At 32.6% G+C, this 24,842-nt stretch overlaps 1 protein-coding gene across 2 annotated transcripts in view; it reads left to right on the forward strand.

The window, feature by feature from the left end:
* Window positions 1–24,842, forward strand: part of LOC132194628 (chaoptin) — a 189,842-nt gene that overhangs the window by 150,611 nt on the left and 14,389 nt on the right. Inside the window, exons 1-3 of one of the 2 annotated variants that reach the window (XM_059616033.1) lie at window positions 418–421; window positions 20,237–20,464; window positions 22,540–22,684. In XM_059616033.1, coding sequence (XP_059472016.1) covers window positions 20,239–20,464; window positions 22,540–22,684 — 371 coding nt within the window. In that variant the 5' untranslated portion in view covers window positions 418–421; window positions 20,237–20,238. Of the gene's footprint in view, window positions 1–417; window positions 422–20,236; window positions 20,465–22,539; window positions 22,685–24,842 lie in introns of those variants that run through there. The other variant, XM_059616032.1, reaches the window with a different exon arrangement.

The following is a 24,842-nucleotide window of genomic DNA, read 5'->3' on the forward strand; positions in this document are numbered from 1 at the left end:
TATATAAATTAATTAAATCAGTTGTTTATTTAAACCTAAATTTACTGCAAGGAATCATTATATTGTCTGTATTATTTACATTTTAAAATTAACTTGTTTAAATAAATATAAATATATTAAATTATAAAAAAAATTTATTTAAACTTAGTTAAAAATGAAATATGTAGCCTTTGATTTTTTTTTAATAAAAGATTAAGTACTAAAATATAAATTAGTAAACATTTTTTTTTTAATTCTTCTGGTATATTGAAATAAAATAGGATCAAATGAGATTAATTTGATTCAATCAATAAGTTTTTTTATGCTCACTGCTCACTCCTCACTCATTTGTTTAGGCTTTTTTTCTAATAAAAGAAAACTTAATTCATAAATTTTTGTTTTTGCTCAACAATGGCATTCTCCCAATTTGACCTGCAATTTAACTTGAATCAAGCTTGATTCTTAAAAAAAAAAAAATGCCATATTATTTATCCGATTTGTCAAAGGATGAAGCTTTTGATCTCACGTCCCCGTGTAGAAAACCTAATGGGAAACGTCCATCTGTCTACAAAAAAAAGAAGGAAAATGCGAGAGGTCGATCAAAACGTGAATAGCGCCTCTGATTGCAAAAATACAAAAATAGCAGGGCTCAAGCAATTTTTAAGGGTGGGCCGAGGCGAAGTCTGAGCTTGCGGCTGCTGCTCCATCTTATTCCGCTGTCAAGATCGTTGGGCCGCCGCTTTTGACATCTCCATTGTGTGTCGCGCGGCGACTTTGCGGCCACGCTTCTGCTCCTCCTGTCGACACAAAGTTGATCGAAATAACGCGATAAGCAGCCCCGTCATGTCCAGATAAAATATTGTCCTCGGCGGGCCGACGTTTTGTCATGCAAATTGGCCCCAAATATGGCGCCACAATAGCAAACAATGCTCGCAGATTAGAAATAACACGGCCTCGCTCAAACAGGAAAACTGCAGGCTTGACTTTCTTCTGAAGCCATCAAAATCGTCTCTCTCAAAAATAGAGTCAATGTTCGCCCACTCGTAGCTCAAGTTTCTCCAGTTCTTGGAAACCACGATTGTATTTATATATCGCCTACACCACCGCAAATTGGTCTTGCTGAAATTACAGAAACTTCTGGTTTTGTAAGAGGATATTTAAGTATATTATTGGCAAATTTCAAGAAGCGAATAAGCAACCAATTTCCCCTTATCTGATAATTCCTGGCATGTTCATTGTGTGTTCTTGATATTAAAACTTTATTTCCCTCTTCATTTTAAAAATAAATTCAAATAAAATATTTTGGCTTGTGATGAAGCTTAACATAAAATAGTACATGCCTCTAATTTTCAATTGCAAACACTCAAAAATAATTAATTAATAGCCCTTCACATACAAACTTTAAAGATTACAAATTGTTTTTAAACACAATGAAAGCAGTTAACTTAAAATTTTCCATTCTATAACGAAATAAAGACAATCCCGAAGTTAAGAAAACAGATTTTTTTTCTCGTGGTTTAGTTTATTTTTTTTCTATTTATTAGTTTTCATTACAAGTAAAGCCAATTGCCGAAGAAATTGCTTATAAGACCAATTTTTCATGTTAAAATCTCTTTGTTAGAGCTTAATTGCACATCAGACTTTTCACAATGCATTAATTTGTATCTACATATTTTACTTTAACATTAATTATATCAATTTTTCTTCAGTCTATTTTATTTCTTGTTTCAAATAATATTACAAATACAAATCCATTAAATGATAAAATATTTTTAACAAAAGTAAAGCCCGTTTTCTTCACTCCAAAAATAAAATTTATCATTTTTATGGATTTGACTTCATCATACTGTGACGCGTTCATTTTCTGCTTAAAAAGTGCACCCAAATTATGTAATTAAATTTGGGACTTGGTGAATTAAGTTGAAATTTTTTTTTGTCTATCACTAGATGTGAAAAAATATTCTTCCAATAACGCTCTCTAAAAATTTTAATAGTGATAGAAAAATGAAGATTGTGAAAACAAAAATAAACCAAAAATCTATCCGAAATAAACTAACGAATTATTTTTGCAAAACCAACATTGGAATTCAGCAATTTTTTTTACCATTCGGTTCTTTCCTTGTTTATTTTTCGCGATTCGTTTGAATTGCAAAGCATAAAAGCAATTTGGTTAGTAGATTTAAAAGCCGGCCATCCATTCTGCACCGCGATGGGGGTCCAAAGAGGAGCACTTGGCCGGCCATTCAATGTAGGACAAAGTGATTTGTTTCTCTTAAAAAAAGCTGTTTTGCGCCGAGATCAATAAATTAGCCGCCGCAGTCCGCGCGCAGGAGGAAATAAAAAATTAGAGAGAGGCGCAAAGGAAATTGATACAGGTTAGCGAGAGATGCTGGAACACAGGTCATCCATCTTGCAGCGCCGGGGAGGATAGGCAATCCATCTCGTGCTCATCGTACCACGCAGGTGGCCGCACCGGCTTCTGCTGCTTTTTGCCCTCCGGCCGCGCGCTGGACGAATCTTTCTCTACGATTTAAACATGCAACATTTCGCTGACGTCACGCGTGAAGCGAGTAAATTACATTTTCCTTGCTAATCCGCGCGATATTTCACGCACACCTCCGCCGCTGATCTTTTGATTTCATTATTCTGAGTGCCTTTGCTCAAGATTGATTGAGCGCGATTCTCGCCAGCCGAGCGCGAAATCCTTTGCAACACACGGCCAAGATTAGCTCAACTGATCCTTCCTCATTTGTCGCTCCTCCAGCATTTTTTGTTTGTTCAAAAATTGATGAACGGAAGAGCAAAAAAATCAATCTTTGAAATTTCAGCAATTTCTCTTCTCCTCTGTGGTGCTGTTTTGTCCAAGAAGTTCCTTTACATTCAAACATAATTATCGTTTATCGTGTTTCAATAATTGAAATCATGGAGTGTCCTAATTTTAGATTAAATATCCAAATAAACGTCAAATTTACTTACGTTATTTTTAAAATTTGTTAAAATCAGGCTTTTTTATTCGGATCAGGCCAAGATAAAGTGTCTTGACAACCTGTGCCCTTTTAGAGATTGCGGTGTGCAAGCTCACTTATATCTTATTTGATTTTTTTTTTAAATTTTTCTTTTTAATATTTAATATTAAAATTGTTCCATAAAAACTGTTATTTTCTTATTCCCCGGTTTTATTTTTAAATATTTATGCTCTAATACCCACTTAATTAAGCGTTACAGGTCAAAGCCATAATTGTGTTTTTCGTTAAAATATTTTTCATAAACAAAACAAAAAAACTAAAAATTCTCAATTCATTTAAGATATTTTAATAAAATTATTTTAAACCAATCAAGGAGTTTTTGTCAGATGTATTCATCTCCCAAAATATTTTCTTCAATTTTAAAAACATATTAATAAATTTTGTGTAATTTTTAAATATTGAAAAAAAGCAATCGTTTCAAAACTTTTGAGATCAAAGGAGAAAAGACTCCATCCACCACATTAAGGCCCGGTTAATGTTTTTCAAATAAATTTTTTTTTCGCCTCTTTCAAGAGCTTAGTTATTTTTAATTTATTCACTGCTCACTTTATTTTGGAGAATAAGCTCATGTAAAATGAAAAAAGCAGTTTTAATTTTAAACTAAAAAGCAACACGTATACAGAACTAAATCCCAAAAAGCTGCACTCTCTGAAATTACATTAACTCGCTAGAAATGAAACGCAAATTCATAAATATTCATAGCGAATTTACGCACGTGTCACATTGCTCGAAATTCAGAACGGAACGAGCAGCGGATGGGAAAAGTTGGTTTTTGCAAAAATGCGCGCAATAATCTCGCTTGCTCTTTCTTATCGACGTGTTAGGCCCGCCCGTGTGACACGCGCTAAAAAGAATATATTGCCTTTATATTGTGTCAGCGACGGCGAATAAAATATCTGAATAATATATCATTCGACATCATGCATTCATATTTCGTGATCGATACAGCCCAGCCGCGCGCTCGGCTCAGCCAAACAAACAACAATATCTCTCGCTACAGATGTGACGTTTCGACGGACGAAAAACATAATTGCACTGCGGAGTTTGCCGGCGAAATAAATTTACGGGGAAAAAAATCACCGGCTGTTTCGTTTTTTCCCGTTTTATTCGGAGAGTTGCAATTAAGAAGTACGAAAATAAATCTTCTCTCGTCCGCGAAAGTTTTTGCAATTAAAATTTTTAATTGGAATTTTTTTCCTTCCGCTTTGATGTTGAAAAAAAGAGAGTGATGTGTGTGCGTGGGGCCTCCGCCCGCGAGCGATTGCGCCCTGTGTTTACTTGCTTTTCTCGTTTTCGGTCGTTTGACAGGCAATCTCGTTTTCGGCTCCAAGGAAAAGCAAATATTTTGTTTCTTCGTCAAAAAGCCTGCGGCTCGGATGTGTCGATTAATTACCGAGACAAAATTAGAAACAGGCCTCGGTTGAAGCTTCAAAAAAAAATTGAAAATAATCGACTGTCTGGGAATAAAAAATTATATTGTTTTATGTTGACTTTGGAAGTTTTTTTGTGGTTAAATTTTGTTTTCTTTAAATTTTTTTGCGGAAATTGAAATTTCTTTTTCAAATTTTACAGTAGATGTTCCAGAATTATTGTTTCCTTTTTGTACCTTTTTTTTTATTGAAAAACTGCGTTTCATAAAAAAAAAAAAAAAAAACATCCTTTCAGCGACGAAAATCCTTTCATGTTGAAAATTTCCCAACGCATTTTATGTTTGGAATCGCCATAAGCATTAAATTTTGTTCCACAGATTGTTAAGTTTGGCTAAGTATTTTTATATTATAATAATTTTTTTATTTTAATTCACATTAAACTCATTTAATTATGATTTTTGATCATTCTCAAGATATATTACATTTAACGTTTACGGTGCATTACAGAGTTTGTAAATAAAAATTGATACGTTTTAATAACTGAAAGAATAATATTCACAAACAATTATTGTAATTTAAGAAAATACAATAAATAAAATATTTAGTTATTAAAAATGAGATTTTTTAATAATAATTTTACTAAACTATTTTTGATAGTTTTATGTTAAATTTAAGGTAAAGTACAAACAGAAGGCAATTTTAATTTCTAAGTGAGTTGTCCTTTATTTATTAAAATACTTTTCTCTTTTGCAACTCGGAATCAAAATTTTGCATTTATCTTGGTAGTCATAAAATGAATCATAATTTTTTTTTGTCAGAATTTAACCACATTTTAGAGCAGGATATGACATTGTTTTTTGTAACAATAAACAAGTCGCAAAATTCATCAAGAAAAATTCGATTTTAAATTCAAATCACCAACAACAATCATGTTTTGTTAACAATATTGAATAACAAGCTGTAAAGCAAAATGGGAAGGAAATAAATAATAAAATTGGTAAAAAGAAAAAGAAAACTACAAACTTCATTTTGGGGTTTGGTTTTTAACATTAGACATTTACCCTATAATCTCATTTTCAATTCGTTATTAACTTTGATATAAACGATAGTGAGTTTAAAATGAAGGTTTTATGAAATATCCCCTTTAATATTTAGCATCGATAAAAATATTTCTATTTTATAAGTACTAGGCAGACTTAAGTCAATTCTGTGGTTATTCGTCGCGTTTGTTCATTTTTTTGCTCAGTAGATTTTTTTTTAATAAAAAACGCACCGTCCAACTGGAGAGAGAGCATAATTTATTTAAAATTTCCGTCTTGTACGCGTGCTGGCCTCGCTAGTTGGTTCGTACACGGAACTGCCATCCCACATTAGATTATCTAAAAACGCACATTACGACGGCGGCACTAACGCAAATTGAGCTGGAACGCCCACCGGGGCCATAAAGCATCGGAAGGAAGAGCGAGCGAGCCACGCGATTTTGTCGCCGTCGTCAAATGTGGAGGAAGGTCTTTGTTTGCCACCCTTTCTTCTCTTTTTGTTGCACGGCAGACAGGAAGCCCGGCCCGACCTGAACTCTTATTATATTATTTTTCAGCCGTGTACAAATTTGACGATCGATCTCGCGGCCGCGCACACTCGCTCGCCTACCTGATCATCGCTCCATGTTTATAAATCGCTTTTTGCAAATAATGCTGTTTGATGTATCGCTGCGTTGAAAGCGAGCGGCGTCGATTCGCACTCTCTCATTGTCACTGCGTTAAGCCGGATCAACCGATTTTTTCCACAACAAAGGAGAGCGCGTTGAGCTGCGGCGATTATCAAAATTAAAGCCAGCCGTGTGAACTCTCATCTGACGGTTTTAACGCTCGTCAATTAAAATAATACAAAATAAAAACAAGAACAGCAACAATCGCTGAAGTTTAGATAACGATTGCTTTGTGGGTTTAATTTTGTTCTCAGAATTGTTTAGAAAAATCTATAATTTTGCTGAATATGATATAAAAATACAGAGAACTTCAGTACTTTCCTATTTAATAGGAGAAGCACAAGTCTGATCAAATAAAAATATTTACATTTCAAAAATATAATTAAGTTTTAAATGTTAGTTAAATCTAATGGCAATTTGGATTTAATTTCAAATGATATATTTCAAATTGAGGAAAAAACTCAAAATTGACTTGTAAATCATCATTTTGCCTTACAAAATTTGTAAAATAGGAAAAATAACAATAATGTTTTCAAAATAATCAGATGCAATAGAAAAGTTTTAAAAATACTGCTGGAAAATAGATCATTTTGCTAACGAATTTAAGAATTTTACATAAATACAATAATTTATATATCTAATAAAAAAACTGAGCTCAAAATTCCAGCGGATTAAGTTACCTTTCCCTGTGTTAAACCTACTGATTATGCTTCACCGAATTGATAATTACAAATACCAACTTCTAAGAAATATTTCTAACTTTTGTATCAATTGCAACTTTATTTGCAGTAAAATGTGCATAACCGGTTTTATTTGAGTACAAATTGAATGATCACTTGGAGGAGGCGTTCGTTCAAAAGCATGATTGATGAACTTGTCACAGCCGAATTTGCAAACTCGATTTTTCACGCTTGATCCGGCGTCGCGAAATTCACGGAATCGCGCGACCGATCCATCACGCGGCTTAATCCGTCGACGTAAGTGCCGTGGCGAGTGGAGCGTGCGAATTTCAAAGCTTCGCATCATTAATTTACCGAATCCAATTGGCGAGAATTACGCACGGGATAAGTCAATTACGCGAAATTTATTTGTAATGGCGGCTTAATGCGTGGTGATGCCTGTTTGTTTCACACGTGCGATTCGATTATCAACGTTGAAAGGTGATTCAAATTTAATCAAAATGCAAAATAATTATTTGCGAATCCGGTGCGTACAAAATCATCATAATTCTAGTCTTTATTTTCACAAATAAAGAGATTTTCAGCAAATTTTTTCTGCAGATGATCGGAACTATCGGAAGTCTCAAAAAGGGGGATTCACTCTTTCCTAAAGATCCTTTTGGATAATTAGTAAGCTCATAATAAAATTTAGTTTTTTTACTATTAAACTTATATCAATTTAATTAAATTGTTTTTAATAAAAAAACCTTTACTTAGATTTAATACTTTTTCATAATAATTATTAATTTTTTTATTTATTATCTTTTTAATTTATAATTAAATTTTATACATAAAAAATAAATTTTTCTAAACTTCAATTACGTATGCTGAACAGTAGCAGAAAAATATATAAAAATGTTTTATAAATTACCATATATAAAGTGCATTAGACAAAATTATCTTTAAAGTAGTTTCTTGGAGAGTTTGAATGTTGAATGTTTGTACAAATTTGGAAAAAATGACATATATACAAAATAACAATTTAAAAAAAATATTATGTTTAGAAGTTCCTTATATTGTGAGTCACAATGACGCAATTCTTTAAAATTCCAATGTTAACGTTAATTTTGGAGCGAATTGGTAAAAATTTAACATATTCACATATTCACTAAATTAAAAATTTTGAAAAGCCATTTTAATTCTTGAAATTAAAATAGTAAGTATTCAACCAGTTGGGCAGGCGTGCTTAGCGTGTTGCATACTTAATAACTTGACACGGCTCGAAGCATCTTTATGCCGAAAATGTACCTCCCGGAAGAAATCTCGGGCGTATTTATGCAAATTAATGGAGACGAAATTTCGAGAGCTGTTTGACGACCTTCAGCACTTCTCTGCCTCGCTTTCTAATCCCTTTCCTAATCTGAAAACTCCCCGGGAGGTAAAACCATTAAGAATGTGCGGCGTGTTTCTGCGGGCTGCGTGAGAAACGGAACACCAGCAAATCATTATAATAATAATCGTAATCGCACGCGCAGCCCTGGAGATGACGACGGGCTGAACAAAAAAATAATACGCAATAATTTATAACACGCTCTGCAATTCCACGGTGCGTCCCTTGACGATTTTAAGAAACATTCTGCAGAACGAGTCTCTGCGACGCCGGCAAGGCAATTAGAAAAGCAAACAGCAAAGTGGTCTCCGAGCAGATTATCTTGCGGGGTTAGGAGTGAAGCAGACCGCAAAGAATGGAACTCAAGTTATTCGCACATTTTTTATAGGAAAATTTCAACTAAAAGCTTTCGTTTGAAATGATATTGAAATTGCTAGTTACTTTTCTTTCAAAAATTATCTTGATAAAAAATTAAAATTGTAAACAATCAATTTTTGTTTTATGTATTCAACTGTTAAAATTACTTAATTTTTCATGTTTTTCGAGGTATCAAATTTTGATATAACGAATATTTTATATTATTGAGGAAATAATTCTGCAAATATGATAATATAACCTTTAATTGTGAACAAACAGAGGAACAGCAACATCACGAAAATGATATTATTACTTACGAATTTTTTCATTCATTTGAATGCAGCTAGTTATTTATACAATATTTATTAAAAAGAAATTATGACTTCCCAAAACATTTGACATGAAGTTTATGTATTCAATTTATTTTACATCCAATTAAAAAAAATTGGTTTAAAAAATATATTTATTCTTTATAATAAAATATATCACATTATATAAGATAAAATTTAGGCAATCAGAGTAAAAAATATTTGCACAAACTCTTTAATATAATAGGATAAAATCAGTTTTTAGTGCCCTATTTTTAATTAAATTAGTGAAATTAAGCACTTTTTTAAAAGCTTAACTTGGTTTTTTTTTCTCGTGTTGCCCTGATTAAATCTCCACGTCTGCTTTTATTTAACGCTTAAGCATCGAGACACGCTTAAACTTTTGCTCGAGCAAAATAGAGAGGAAAAAATTGAGCGGCGGCGTCTCTTGGTGAAAGATGGGTGGCGGTTATACAAGGAGCCTAGGGTAATGAAGTTACCTTACTCATCCCTTGCGTGCGCGCGTGTGTGCTCTTATAAGTTGAAAGAGCCTGCAGGCGGCTCTGTCTAATTATTCTGCACAAGAGATTGAAGACTCCTCGCCGGGATACTGACAGCCGCACAAAGCGCTCTAAACTTGGCCTCTCTCGCTCGCGCCCATAGCATTACCCCTTTTGCAAAAAATATCCGACGACAAGAGCAGCTTATCCGAGTCCAAAAACTTATTAAATCCACGGCGATACACGTTCACGTCCCTTTGAAGTGGTGTATAGGAAATTTAAGCTAATTACAAAAGTGAACCTGATAATATCAAAAAGTTTGCCAGGATGAAACGTAATAATTATCTTTTAATGATAAATAAAATACGTTTTCTGCCTTAATGAGTATAAGAGGGGAATTGATTATTTGAAATTGTAAAACAGAAACTTCGTGTCTAAAAGTTATCAATTAAAATATTTTTATTTAAAAGTAAAATTGCAGAGAAAATCTTGGAAGTTTTAGCAAAATGTTGGAAGTGCAATTTTGTCCAGCAGAAGCTTATTCTTATTTAATTTGTGTTTCAACAGATGAATGTAAACAATTTATTGTAATAAAGTGTTCAAATAAAATTTTTAATTATTCAAATCTTCTAACCAATTGATGCAAACAATAAAAATATTAAGAAAGGTAGTTTGAAACTATAAAAACTTTTCTTCAGAATTAATGGCACTTTAAAATTATTTATTACAAATATTAACAAACTCACCATCCCCTTTTGCTACTGTTTGTTGCGTGGAATCAGAAATGTCTTATATTTGTTTTAATTGGATAAACATAATTGAGCTGATCTAATGAACAATTTAATTTTTAGTTTATGATTATGACATAAGTTGATTTAGTTTATATCAAATTCATTATTTTTAACCAATTTTATAACATTTTCTTCATTTAAATTTTAAACTATCAAAATTTTGAGTTTGTTCTAATGAAAGTTGATCATTTTGCGCTGGATACTTTTTAGTCCTCTAACTAGAAATAAGCACAAAGCCAAGGGGCTGCTTCAATTCTGAACAGTTTAGAAGAATAATAACTATAACATTAGACGTGACGTTATGTTCGCTCTTCTAAACTGCACGCTCGGTCAGAGACACCGCGCGTCAAACTTTTGACATCTGCCAACACGAGAGAAGATTAGCGGTGGTTTTGGGGCATTCCAGTAAATGTAATAGCGCAGAAAGTTTATAAAAAAGATCTACAAACTCATAAAAGAAGAAACAAGATGACAAGAAAAAATAAAAATAAATATTCATTTTTGTCGATGTTAAATTTTTTTTTTAATTTCATCACAAATTAATTATCATTATTATTTGTCTCTGCAATTACTGGCAAATAATTTTTAGATTTTTACCGAAATTTAGATAAAAATATAACCAATTACAATAATTATAATGTGTTAAATTCACCCTTCTGAACAGTGCTAATTGCAAGGTTTCCTCGGTGTAATGCTAATTTGTCGGTTTCTCGTAAAACATTTTACAATCTGGGGTTAGGCTTGTGTGTTCTCTGTTGCGCGGCCTCCCTGCTTTCTGCGCCGCTCCTTGTCGCTCTCACCCGCACACTTTTAACCTTTGTTGCCGGCCTGCCATTGTCTCGGCGCCACCCTAAAGGCTAATGATCATTCTTTGTCTCTAATAATTGCTATTCCTATTATTTTGAGATCCTTTTCTCGCTGCAAAACTTAATACATTGTTGCCATGACAACGTAACTTGTGTGCACCTCCGCGAATTCACTCTTAAATAAGAAGAACAAGTGATACACACACACCTGCTTTTTCCTTTGATGTCCTCGCGCAGGGCCCAACGGCTGAATGTGCCTCAAAGACGCGCCCCTCGCTCGTAATTGCTCATTAAGATTATTCATTTTTCTTTTCGAAAGCGGCATTCGAGATGGATATAATTGGAAATCTGTGTATTTAAATGAAAGGAGTACCTTCAAAGAAGTTTGGAGCATTTGAAAAGGTTGGAAAGGGTTGAAAATCGCTTTGATCCAAGTCTCTGAATTCGGTTTATTCAAATTGAAAGGATTTGTTAAAATCTTGGGAATTTTATTTAAAATCCTATTTTTATCAAGTTTGCAATGAATTTACCAAAACCTGGTAATTAAGATGTACAAAGACTAGACTGATTTTTGGAAAATTATACAATAATTAAATTTTTATCTCAACTATTAAGTATATTTCTCAATATATATCAGAAAGATGAGCAATTAAATTTTGTATCAACTGACAGCTAAAAATTTTATGCAAAATGAAAAACAATAATTATAAAAAAAAAATTTATTTAAATTCAAATTTTTTTGCATTGAAACGTTTCATTTCAAATTGTAATTTTTTTAACATTTTATTTTTTTACAACCAAAGCTCTTGCAATTTGTGCAGTATTCTTAAATTATTTATCACTATATTTGTCAAAATATTTAAGTATTATCTGTGAATTACAAACAATTTCTAACTATTACTTATAGTAAAATGTTCTTGCTCTTAGATGAAGCTAGCTGTGATTTGCCTCTCCTTTTGTAATTCCAACTCTTTATAATATGAAAAATGGTAATTCCTATCTGCATTCGTGTATTTTGCAAACAAAAAATCTCCATTCCAGCATAAACTTTCCAATTATGAATATGATAATGATAAATTTAGATCGGAAAATATAAATCAATTTACAAGGAAAATTTTACTTGAATAGCGGTTCAAATTCCAATTTTGGACATCAAACCTTTTGAAAGGTGTTCCCTTTTCCTCTTGATTATTGAATTCCCCATTTAATACCGAAAATAATTTCAATTAATTAATAACTAATCAAATTATTTAACTTGAACAGAAGCCGCTTATCAAAGTCAATTTGAAGCTCCAAAAAGGTTGGTTGGGCAGATCAAAGGATGCTGAAATTCCCTTTCGTCTCCCCTGCGGTAATTTAAGCATGTTGGAAAGGAAAACTGGCGATTTGTCACTCGCGCCCCTCGCTTTTGCAGATAAAGAGCACCGGCGATTTTCCGAAAGCCACGCAAGAACAATTTCGGAAACCACTTTTTGCCCTCTGCAGTCCAAATTGGCCGCAGCAACAGTCGCAATCACGAATTCGAGGGGGTCGACCGACGGCAGTAGTATTTCTCCTGCCTGCAGCGCGGATGAATAATTGAGGCTGCGGATATTATGGATGATGGTCGCTTTCTTTGCCACAAGTGCTCGCTCGGCTCGATGGACGTTCGTTCGTGTGATCCGACAGCGCAGGCAGCAAAGCCAGCCACACCGCCGAATCAATATTATTTGCCCGCCTAGCTGCCTTTTCCTGCCGCAGTGCCCGAATTATCTCCCAACTCATCTCTCATATACTGCTGAAACAATATAATAAAATTTATGCACTTATAGAATCCCACCAAGTTGGTTTATTTTTTTCGTCCCCGACACTTTTCAAGCCAAAGACCAGGTCGATCGGCAAGGGTCTGTAGAATTCTTTACTAAAAATCTGGTGTAAAGAACATATAATTTGATGGATTTTGCCGTGGAAATAACTTCTAAAAGAAAAAGAAAAACTTTTTAGAATAAGAGGTGTAAGTTAGTTCAAAATTTATACTTGAATGAATTGGGTTTTATTTCAGATACAACATCAGAAATGCAGGTTGAACTAAAAATTTCTCTTTACCTCCTCTTCCTCAGTGGTCAATAATTTGGAGTTTTAAGGTCAAGGTCATATTCTAAAGGTCACATGCATAACAAAAATCTCGAAAAAAATATTCCTTAATTTTTCTACCATATTGAAAATTCAGTATGGCATATCTTATAGATTTAAAAAAAAAACATTAGTCTCAAAAAACGTGAATATTTCACACTTTGCCAATGGTTGAAAAATTAGCCAAAATTTAGTTAGAGAGTTTTGAAAATTTAGGAATGAATCGTGAAATAAATACATAAATCAGATGCGTGCATTTTCATGAGAAGTCCCTGATTTTAAGCTCAGGATGCCATGGAAAGTTTTTTGTTTGTGATTTATTTCCATATTCTTCATTCAAAATTGAATTCCTACGTTGATAACGAATTTGAGTTGACTTTAAAAAAATAGGAAAACATCAATGAACTCCTTTTAAACGATTGTTCATTCTAACTCTACGGAATAAAAACTGACAAGAAAGGGTATCAGATCACGGAATTCTTCTTTGTAACTCTCAAAATTATCTGGGCTTTCTCAAAATTAATAATTTTTCGCGGAATTAATTACTGTGAGAAATCAAATGTAAAAATGGTTTTAAACCAAAAATTATGAAATAATGAGAAATTTAAGTGTTTTACTTTAAGACATTAAAAAATAGTCTCCATTTTTATTTTTTATTATTAGTTGCATCACAAAAATTGAAATTACGTTTCGTTCATTTAGAATTCTCTTCACGTGGTAGAAATTTAGAAGCCAAAAAGCAAATGATCCCATTGATTCCTGACGCGTGAGTGAGAGCAGCGAATTCAAATGATCTTTCTCCTGCTTCTTTTAATTCTCTGAACTCGTTAGACAAAAAGAGGGTCTGTCGATCAAGTGCAAAGTTGGAACCGTGAGCAGTGATTAATTCCGAATTCCGTCTCTGCAATCACACGACTCGAGCCGATTTCAATTTAGAATCGGCCCGTCGCAAACCCCTTTTGTTCTCTCTCCATTGTTTTAATGAGGAGGCTGATTTGGAGTCGCCCAGCGGATCGATTACGGAATTTGCATTCGTCTCTCTTTTAAGAATAAAACTTCTATTAGAGCTTGGAGACAAAAGCAGTTAATTATAAAAATGAGGGAATGTAAAAAAAATACCAGACGATATTCTCGGAAACGTTTTTGCTTCAAGAATGAATACAAACATTTATTTCAATTTCTCAGAAAGATTTTCCGCGGATTTAAAGGTCGCGACTTTTAAAGGCGGATAATTTTGAAAGATCTGGTCGTTGATGCTTTTTCCCCTCTGTGCCTCCGGAGAAGCGATCATTAATATTAATGCCGGCTAAATCCCTGTGCGGTGGAGTCGGGGATTTAAAATGCTCCTCGCAATAATGAAAAAGTTAATTAGGCGTGAAATCGGCGTAAATATGGCGATAAATAACAGCAGAGTCGGAAGGGTCGTTTTCCGCTCTCACTTTTTAACTCGCCGGCTGCTTTTTCGCCTAATCCTCATTAACACGCAGCGAAAGTTGCAAAGAGGCCCTTAAAAAGGAGAAAAAGATCTTGAGAAAGAAAAATACACTTGGAAATTTCACGTGTTTTTCGAGTTCACGAATGGAAAAACAAGTTTTTGCTGCGTATTTTTCTTGCGTAAAATTTTGAGGTAGACGAGCAAAAACACGTTGCTTTTCGGCAAAGTTTGTTCGGAGAAACAAAAAATCAAACTTGGGCAAAACAAAGCTGGTTTTTCGGGGCGAAACTTACAGTTTACTTTCGGCAGAGCGAAATTTGCGGAGGCTGATTTGCACTGCGGGATTGAACTAATTTGCTTACATTCCAGCTGTCAATTTTCGCACGCAGCCAGACAACCCAATTTGTTCTCCATAGTTCCCAAGTCATTTGCATAAATTACGTGCGCAGCGCCAGCCACGCATCCAAAACAGCGTTGGCAAGTGAACGCCCGTGAATTAATATTTTGTCGCTGATATAAACTAGCTAGGAGGGTCGGTGAACGCGCGTGTCTAGCCAATTATTCGTGACACACGCCGCTTGATCGCGACAACTCTCCTGTCCACTAAAATGCGCATTTGTGACCAAACAATTGTTAACCTAGGCATATGCATATCATTTTTTATTAAATTTCTACAATTATTGCATAGAAAGCAACAATAAACAATAAAAATTAAACAAAATAAATAGTATTGTAGAAAGTATTATAAAATTTTATGTGAATATATTTTTAAATTTAATTTGTAACACATTTAATTATGTTGTTTATTCAATTTTTATAATAACATTTTTTACAATATCTAAGAATTTTATTAAATGATTTTTTTTTTACTTCTTAATCCTTTCCCAATTCTTACCATATTATTATAAGACTGGGAACAAAATAGAAAATATGATTTAATTTATATATATATATTTATATTAAAGACACGGAACCATATGGAAGTTAACATCATTAAAACTATTAATCATTTGGTTGGGTTAACAGTTGATCTTCTGGGTCATGTATAATAGATGGCAGTTGGATATAATAATTAAAATGATTAAATTTTATGTCTAAATTATATTATATTAATAACAACGTTCTCAAATCTTCAAAATTGTTCACTGCTCTCTACTGTTTATCTAAATTAAATGAACAAAAACAGAAAATTTGACGCCATTCAACGTTATTCCATCGCATGTCTACTTGTGCTAATTTTAAAATTAATTTTAATTAATTATATATTCATTTTTAAAATACAATGGGATCATGAACATTTTTCATTTCCGATTCATAGTGTTGGAAAAAAATTATCCGGTTTCTGGTGATTTAAACCATTGTTAAAGAGCAAAAAAGTTTATCACCATCTTTGAAAATGCAAAAAAAGGTTGCAATTTTTTATTTTTAAATTCATAATATTGCATTTTTTGCGTTCCATAGTGTTTTTTGCCGCTGAAAATAATTGGTTTTGAACAATTTTAATTAATTAAGAATTACAAGATTTTCCTCTGTTTTTGTTTCCTCTCTGAAATAATAAGTAAATTAAAAAGGTGATTCAACCCACATACAGGTTGTGTTATTTCTGTAAGAAAGCGTAATATTATTTATTTGCAGAATCGTGTATCGAAGGGATGGCTTTCCCTCTCTTTCAACACACACTGCTGTGTTTGGACAAACAATGCTAGGGGCTTTATGGACCGTAAAATGAGCGAGTTAAAATTTGGCCCACGTCTTGTGTTTATTGTTGGCCATTGGTGCAGGACGAGAGAGAGAAGCTTATGGGCCGCGTGCATGGTCTGTCGCCTTTAAAAAGCCACGAGCACTCGCTAACTACTCTAGCGATAGAGCGAGAGCGGAAAAGACGCCTTCGGAAAGTTTTAATTTACGACAAACTTCTGCACGCTCGGCTTATTCCGTGGCGCTCGGCAAAGTTGTATTGTTTTATTTTTGCGAAAAGTTCCTCAGCATATTTCTGCATTGTCGGCCAACTTATTTTGCTCCATTTGTCATCCTGCAAAGTCTGGTTAGGAAATTGAATGGTTTTTAGAAATAAATTATATATTTTTTTTAAATAATTTCTGTGTGGGAACAATTATTGGAAAAAAAATCGTTTATTCTTTAGGGCAAAAAGAAAACAAGGTCATCAATTAATTAGATTTTAATACTAAATTATGTGATTGAATTTATATTTTATTATTTTATCTAATATAAATATCAGAAAATTTCGCATTTTTACGTTGTAGTCTTGTTATTAATTACCAAAGAATCAAAATTTTTTGTCGCGATATAAAAATTGTCCATCTTGTTATTTTAATTACTAATTTTAGCCCATCTTGATAAAGGTTTACTCTCATTTCAATACTTTTCGGTCACATTTAAAACATTTATAATTAGTAAAGAAGAGAATTAAGATAGATTATGTTTGATACTTTTTGATTAATTACTTTTGCTCCAATTTCCGGACCCATATTTGATGGCGGGTCACACGTCCGTAGGCGACCAAATGTGTTGATGTTGGCTTTATTTTCGCTTCCATCATCATTTCCAATTTTCACGGAACCATGGGTTCTTGTAAATGTGTTACGCTTTTCTCCATCCGATAAAAAAAACGTCGTGTTTTGCTGTTTTGCAGCAGGGGAGCGAAAATTTGTCAGCAGCCAAAGTAAATTAATTATCACCACAGAGCGTTTGCGGTCCACGTCCTCGCGCACAGTGCAGGGGATTCGCTGCAGAATAAACACACAAACGTCGCCGTTTATTTTTACAAGGGGAGCAAAACGGTCGAGCTGCAATTTTCTTGCAAGGGACAACCCTCGACTTGGGCACAAGAAAACGGCTAGGGACGATTTGTGTCGTTTTGTGGCTTTCAAAGGGAGCAAGTGGCGGGGGAATTTGATTGTACAAATCTGATTCTATTTTACTCTATTAAAACTTTTGGCAGATTAAATGTGGTGGATAATATTTTAGATAAAATTTAATTAATAAAAACAAAAAAATGTCTTGAAATAAGTTTTAATTGCGTTAGACCGGATAAATGAGTCAAGAAATTGGAATGTAGATAACAAGATAACTGACTTGTTTAATATTTTGAATCCTATTGCATCAAAACTGGCAAATAATATTACAAAAAATAACAAATAAATTTTATCCATTTGACGCTTGGAACCAAAAGTAAAGCAAATATAAATCAAATTGAGATTCTCATTTATTGATATTACAAACATTGTCGAGCCTAAACATTATAATTAAATGTACAAAATATATTTTAATTTATTTACACTAAATTTTATTTTTTAATAATAATTATTTATAATAAATTGATTTTAGATTTTATTTAAAACTTTCATTTTAACATTTTTAAAAATTAAATTTCATTATATATAAAATTTATCGTTTATTTTTGTCTCAAAATATTGAATTATTTAATTTTTAAATCACTTTTCATAACTAAATGAATAATATTTAATTTTTTTATTCTATTTTAAAATTTTTTGTTCAAAGAAAACTAATAAAGATAAAAAAGATGTAAGTTATCTGTCGATCTTGTTGTGTTGGCTGTTGGCTTTAAATGTCGAATCAGTGTTCAAAAAATTTAGGATATAATTATTATTACATATTATTTATTCTTCTCCTTTGAAAAAAATCATGCTTTTTAATCTGAGGCACATGAAGCTGGATGATTAGAAAATTGAGATAATTCAACTTAACAGGACACACATCACATGCTAATTGTAAAGTGTCTTTAAAAATTGTGTTATATTTTGATCCTTCCCATGTAGCCACTATTATTACTCTGAATATAATTTAACAAACGTGTAAAGAATATAATATTGAATATTACTAGATTTTATCGTATCATTGATTTCTGTTCATCTTCTGTTTTCATTATTTAAACTGGAAAAATACTTTTAAATGCTGAGAAAATACTGCATTTAAGTAAAAAATGATAACAACGTCCCAATAATCATTATTCCTTACAATTTGTTCTTCCCAACGCTAAGTGACGCTGCTTTTGATTACTATTCAGAATTCCAGTCGAACAAAATCTAAATGAACATCTCCGTGTTGAATTCCTACAGACCAGCTATAATCATGCAAATTCCGTGTCTGTTTTGAAATTCTAAACTCACACGGAGAGGTACAAAGAGTACTTCTTGCTGAATATCGATGCGGAGGCGACCGATTTGAACACACAGAGAGCAAAAAGAAAAATTATATACAATATGCATGAACTCGGTAACTTTTTGCGCCGCGCGACGTACAATATAAAAAGGAACCAAATTAAACGAGACACACAGCAACGGCTTCAATACATATAAACTCGTGACATTCGTGCATCGTAAAATGCAGCTATGCATTATTCATCGGCTCCGGTGGCAGTTTGAAAAAAAAGCTCACTCAACACACCAAGTGAGCTGATGGTGATATGACATGCAGTAAACTGCAGCCGTTTTTAGCCGGTGACTCATTTGCATACTTGATTGCAATTTGCAGGCTGCGCGACCGTGAATGATGTTGGCGAACTCATCATCGTGATCCACCTGGCTGCCTTCCTAGCCGCGCCGCCACGTGTGCACAAAAGCAATTGATTAAGCGCGGGGCCCGCGGGCGCCGCATTCACTTGGACAAATGAAAGACAGATGCATACTTTATCACCGCCTCCATTCATCTCGCGAAATGAGAAAAAGGAGAGCTTAAAGAATTACCCCTGCTATTATTCAAATGTTCTCCGCTTCGGGACGAGATCTTGATGCTTATTTTCTTTTCATCTCGCATTGAAAATTATACTTCACGATGAGAAAAATTACAACAATAGTTCATGAGTATTTAAGAAAAATGGCAAATTTGAAAAGAAAAATACAATTTCAAACAAAATGATCAAATTAATTAAAAAAGTTATGTAAAAATGCTCAAATCTGAACTGGTTGTGTTAATTGTGATTTGAATTTAAAGTCGGCTTTTCCTCGATGGGTTTTGTGAGTTGTTTATTGTTTAAGAAAAACAATATCCTGCTCTACACGTTTCGGCTGCAGCCATAATTTACGAGCTTTTTCGTTGGTGGTCGAGAGAAGACTCACAAAACCCATCAAGGAAAAGCCGACTTTAAATTCAAATCAACACGAATCAACTCTCGATCGTGAAAATCTACTACGTAATTAAAGAATGGTTGTGTCAAATTCCATTTTCCCAAGAGTTTCTAGGCTTACGTATTTGGCTGCGTCGGAAAATTCCAATCAAAGATAATTTGAAGCAAAGAAAAGCCTTTTTTAATTTCTATTCAAATTGTATGATTAGAGTAAAAAAAATAATAAATAAATATAACCTATATTCTAATTGATTCTAATTTTATTTTAATTCTAAAATTTTAACGGCATAGCATAGTGCGCACTGATAAAAAAAACTTCTTAACAAAGTATTTTTTCATTGAAAAAGTCTCATATTGAAGCTTTTGATCTTGTTTTTCGCTCTTTATATCAAAAATTGGCAAAAAAAAATGCCCTGGGTAAATGATTTTTTAGAGTAAAATAATGTATACTTAACTTTTAAATGGTGAAATTTGATATTAATTGAAATTTTTTTCTGATTAAAACTGCTCACCTGGAACAAAATCAAAATAATATAATATAATTTAAATAATAAAAAATTACATAATTTTCTATGAAATTTAGCTCATTTAACCCTTTGACCATGTTTGTCCAGTTGATTTTAATTATTTCATTTTAAAGTAAAACAATATTTCACTTGTATTAAATCAATTTTACTTGTTGTGTTGCAGATGGGCGGCGAAATTCGCGCCAGGAGCAGGGTGATGTGGTGGCTCCTGGTGCTGTCGACGCTGTGGAGCGGCGTCGCCTCGCAGGTGGTCGCGCCCTGTCCCTTCAACTCGATGTGCTCCTGCAAGTTCGGCGCCTCGCCGCTCACCATCCACTTCACGACACCCAAAACCTTAGAAAACATCAAGGACATCAGCTGCGTCGGTGTCCCTTTTGCCACTCTGCCAGGTAAAAAAATATCAAGTTTTTATTAATTTTTTAATAGTTTTCAAAATTAGAATTGAAAGAATGATACAATTTTAAAATTGCATATTTTAAGGATCATCTCAAGTAATTTTCAATCAGAACAACATTTATTTTAATGAACTTCCAGACAATATTAAAAACAAAGCCCTGTGCCAACCATGATTTTTTGTAAGACTTTTAATAAAAATCAGATATGGGAAAGTAATTATTTTTGAAATAACAATAAATTCCGGGCAGAAAATCATATCGAGTAAGCATTATGATCATATCATTAAATATTTAAAATAAAATTAATTGTTTGTATTATGTATTTAATAATGTATTCAGATAATTCTGACAATAAAAGTGATACAATAACAAAAATAATATCATTAATAATTCAATGCAGATTTTTAACGAATCCTGTATGAAATTTCATAAAATAATGTTATATTTTACAAAGCACACGTGCCGCACAAATATCCCTTCAAGCGCGTTTGTAGTTATGAAAATATATGTAGCACATTTTGTCTACTTTTGTCAGTGACGAACTGTAAAATTTCGTTCAAAAGCAAATAGTGTGTGGTTGGCAAAACTTTTTCCAGTACGATTTGACATTTTGGAATATCGCGTCGGGAAACCGGCTAATGGTAAATAAACATTGGAACGGTGAAACTCTTTTTGCAGCTCAAATTCAAACTCACAAATGAAGCAAAAAACTTTTATATTTGTGTAAAATAAAATGTGCTCCTGTATAATTTTCTGGACTCCTTTTTTGTTCGAATAGAGAGAGATGCTCTTAAATACAAAAAACAAACAGTGCCACAATCTGAGCGCAAAAATAGCGAAAGGATAATATTATTTTTGTCCGAGCCAAGCAAAAATGAATGTTTTCCAAAAAACAAAGAGCGAGGGCGTCGGTCGTGTTTGTTGCGGTCGCGAAAAAAGTGGCACGCGAATTAACGTACATGTTGCTCTACACTGAGGTGCACCACAACGCTTCTCTCTGCAATTATTTAAATTCCTCTTATTAGCATATCAGACCAATTTTGGTAACGCTTCCCCTTCCATTCTTGTTTTATTGCGGTCGGCAGCAATTTTATACTTGCAAGGTTTGAATTAAATTAAAACTGCTTTTGAAGTAATATGATAACAAAAACATAAAAATTATACATTAATTATTATTGAAACAGAGGAAATTTCCACTTTACATATATGATTTATATTTGTTAATAACATTATTGTGTTATTTTATTAAAAGATTTTGAATGAAAAAAAAAATGGAGACTAAAAGGAAAATTTTTACACTACTTGCAATGAAAAATTATTCTTTTTTTAAGTTTTGTATAGTTGATATTTTGATTTAACAGATGCAAAATGAAGAAATCTAAATGAAAGTGAGGAGTTCTAACGTTTTTTTCTTCAGATTTCGTGCTATGATTCAAGCCAATTTCTCTATGCTTTTTCAATAGTCCTTTTTTTGAAACCCCTTCAACTGGTTTTAAAATCCTTGCTAGTTGGGCTACTTTGCTAGCCATAAAATACTTTTTATAAATTGCAAAAATAATAAAATATATATTTATAATAAAATTTTGGAAGCTACATTTGTCTTATAACAAGATTTTTAATTCTTGATTTATTTTTAATTTAATCTTTGTAACATAAATTTTATATTTCTTGCATTAAACTTTATATTTGAATAATAATATTTTGCTCTTATGAAAATTTTAATTTTTTTTATAATATTATATAAAAAAATATAATAAATTTCTTTCAACTTCTAAGCTTTTATAACAGAATTGTGAAAATTGAATGAAGCAGTATTATGTGCTGAAGTAATTGTAATAGCGTCAAAATATTAAAAATAGTGTAAATAACAGTTTATTACAAAATACATTGCTCATACTTTCCAACAACCAAATGGAATCTCGATTTAAAGAATTTAATATTTAATATACCATTCATGATTTAATTATCTGAAGACAGGAACCTATCATATCATATTAATAGCGGCGTGATAATCACGTTTACAAGGTGTTCGAGCTGACCATAAAGCGGAACCTGCTGCTGTGTTTCAGAAGTGCCCACCGGTCAGGTCGACCACATGGACGTGGTGAACTCTGGCCTCGAGGCGGTCGACGGCGAGATCCTGGGAGGGGCGCAGATCGAATCATTGCGCCTCATGAGCAATCAAATTGTCTACGTCAATGAACGCGCCTTCAGGTAACAAATTCAATTTCTCGCTCGTGTGTGCATCATGAAAATAAAATAACATGTTTTTGTTTGTCTGTGGTTTCAAAATGTTTATAGAGGAGATATTTGTGTATTTCTCAATAATTTTTTTTTTTATAAATAAGTTTATTGTAATTATTTATTTATAAAGAATTTCATCATCAAGAATTTTTTTATGGATATTTATATTTATTAATAAAAAAAGATTTAATTTTACTAATTTTTTTTTTAATTAAAAACGAAACTTCAACATTTTTTTTTACAATTCAAAATTCTGGTCACTTTGAACTGTTACTATAAATTATTTTTAGTATCTTATAAATATTATTTACTCTTTGACAAAAAAAATTGTAGATATTATAATTAGAAACAAAAATCTTGTGACAGTTTTTGTTTTTTTTTTTAATTATATACGAATGACCTTTTAAATAACTAGCTTCATTAAATATTTCAATATACATTTATTTGATCCAGCTTGTAAGCAGAATTAAGGCAAAATTTGTCGATAGAGGTGACTTATCAACCCTTTTACAATGAAAATTTGAGCTTTTTTTTTTTTAATTTCAGAAAAAAAACTTTAACAGTCTATCCATTTAAAATTTAATTATCGCCAAGAATCAAATTGAGAGGATTTCCGCAATCCTGGTTTTCGATTTCCCGATTCGTCCCGCAGCCACGAAAACATCAAAAGAAGCCGCCATGCATCGAATTTCATCGCCTTAAGCGGCACAAAGGGCTGTGTCAATAAGTGAGCGCGCGGGCGAATAATTGCAAATGAAACACGTTCTCGTCATGCTGGTAGGGCGAGCAATTATTGGATCAGTAGCGTCTGCGGTCCACCGAGCAAACTGCCAAGATGAGAAACTCGGTGTGCTCTTCCGAGACCCGAGCTGCTGAAAGATTCAAATTATTTAACCCCGGTCGTAATTAGAGACGGGTCCGAATTTCCGTTCTTATTTGCACGAGATTCAAACAAAAGTACAGAGAGAGGTTGAAAGCAGGCAGCTTTTGTTGGCGATAAAATTCATTCCCGTCTCCACTCGAGTGGATGCGGCGGAAAAGGTCGCCTTTGGTAAAAAGAGAAATTCACCAGAACGATCGCCAACACGGTGAAAAGAACGGCGCCGATCAAAAGAGGTAGATTTTTAATAACCGGTGCTCATTGAGTGCGGTTCATTAACTTCCCAGAAATTCACCCACGCTAATTAGCGTTACAACGTTTTTAACAGACCAATTAGAGGAAACTATCAAAGGTCGAAGTTTAATTCCTCTTCTGATTTATTCAGGCGTAAGAAAGAAAAATTACAATGGAAATTAATAATTTAAAACCTTAATTTAATAAAAGATTAAAGTACTGGTTTATGTTTTTTGTAAAATAATGAAATATTAATTTTACTTATATTATTTCTTTGAAGAAATTGACACTCGAGGAGTTGATCATGAAAATGAAGAAGTCGGGCTTGTCCTCCTTGTAAGAATAGTTTTTATTCAATTATTTCCAATTGAAACAATTTTACAATGAGGACAATCCCGACTTCTTAATTTACTTTATTTGTTATTTATTCTCAATTAAATAAGTTGCATTTCAATTATAACATCTTACAAAAAAAGCATAATATATTGAAATTTTCAGATCTAAAGGTAAACTTTAAACTCCCTAACTAGATTGCTAGTGTCAAAATAGTTCTTTGAAATCTTCTTTTTTTAAGACAAAAAAAATTAGCTTTAATTCTGCTATTTCTGGCAATCTAAAGGGTGCGGGTTGGGAATCAATTTTTATAGGCCTTCCAGCTCTTATATTAATATTTAAAAACGGAAAATCACATTAAAGTTCATTTTTTAAGATTAAGAATAAAATTCACGCTTGTCCAAAAAATTAATTTTATTTAAAAATTGTTTTCTTTTAATTAAATACATGTTAAAAAGCTTTACAAATTGTTAAATTAATATCTTCAATGAGATTTATATCAAATTAAATGCAAGCAATTTTTTCTAACAATAAACAAATTTTGATGCATAAATTGTATTTTGACGGCTTTAATTATTTCAAATATATTATAATATAATTAAACATGGTTATGAATATTGACAACTTTCTAATTGTATTTCTACTACTTAAAATTATTATTAATTTGGAGTCAGAAAATTT

The sequence above is a fragment of the Neocloeon triangulifer genome, unplaced genomic scaffold (genome assembly GCF_031216515.1).
Source record: "Neocloeon triangulifer isolate White Clay Creek 2 clone unplaced genomic scaffold, ASM3121651v1 ptg000008l, whole genome shotgun sequence".
NCBI lineage: Eukaryota > Metazoa > Arthropoda > Insecta > Ephemeroptera > Baetidae > Neocloeon > Neocloeon triangulifer.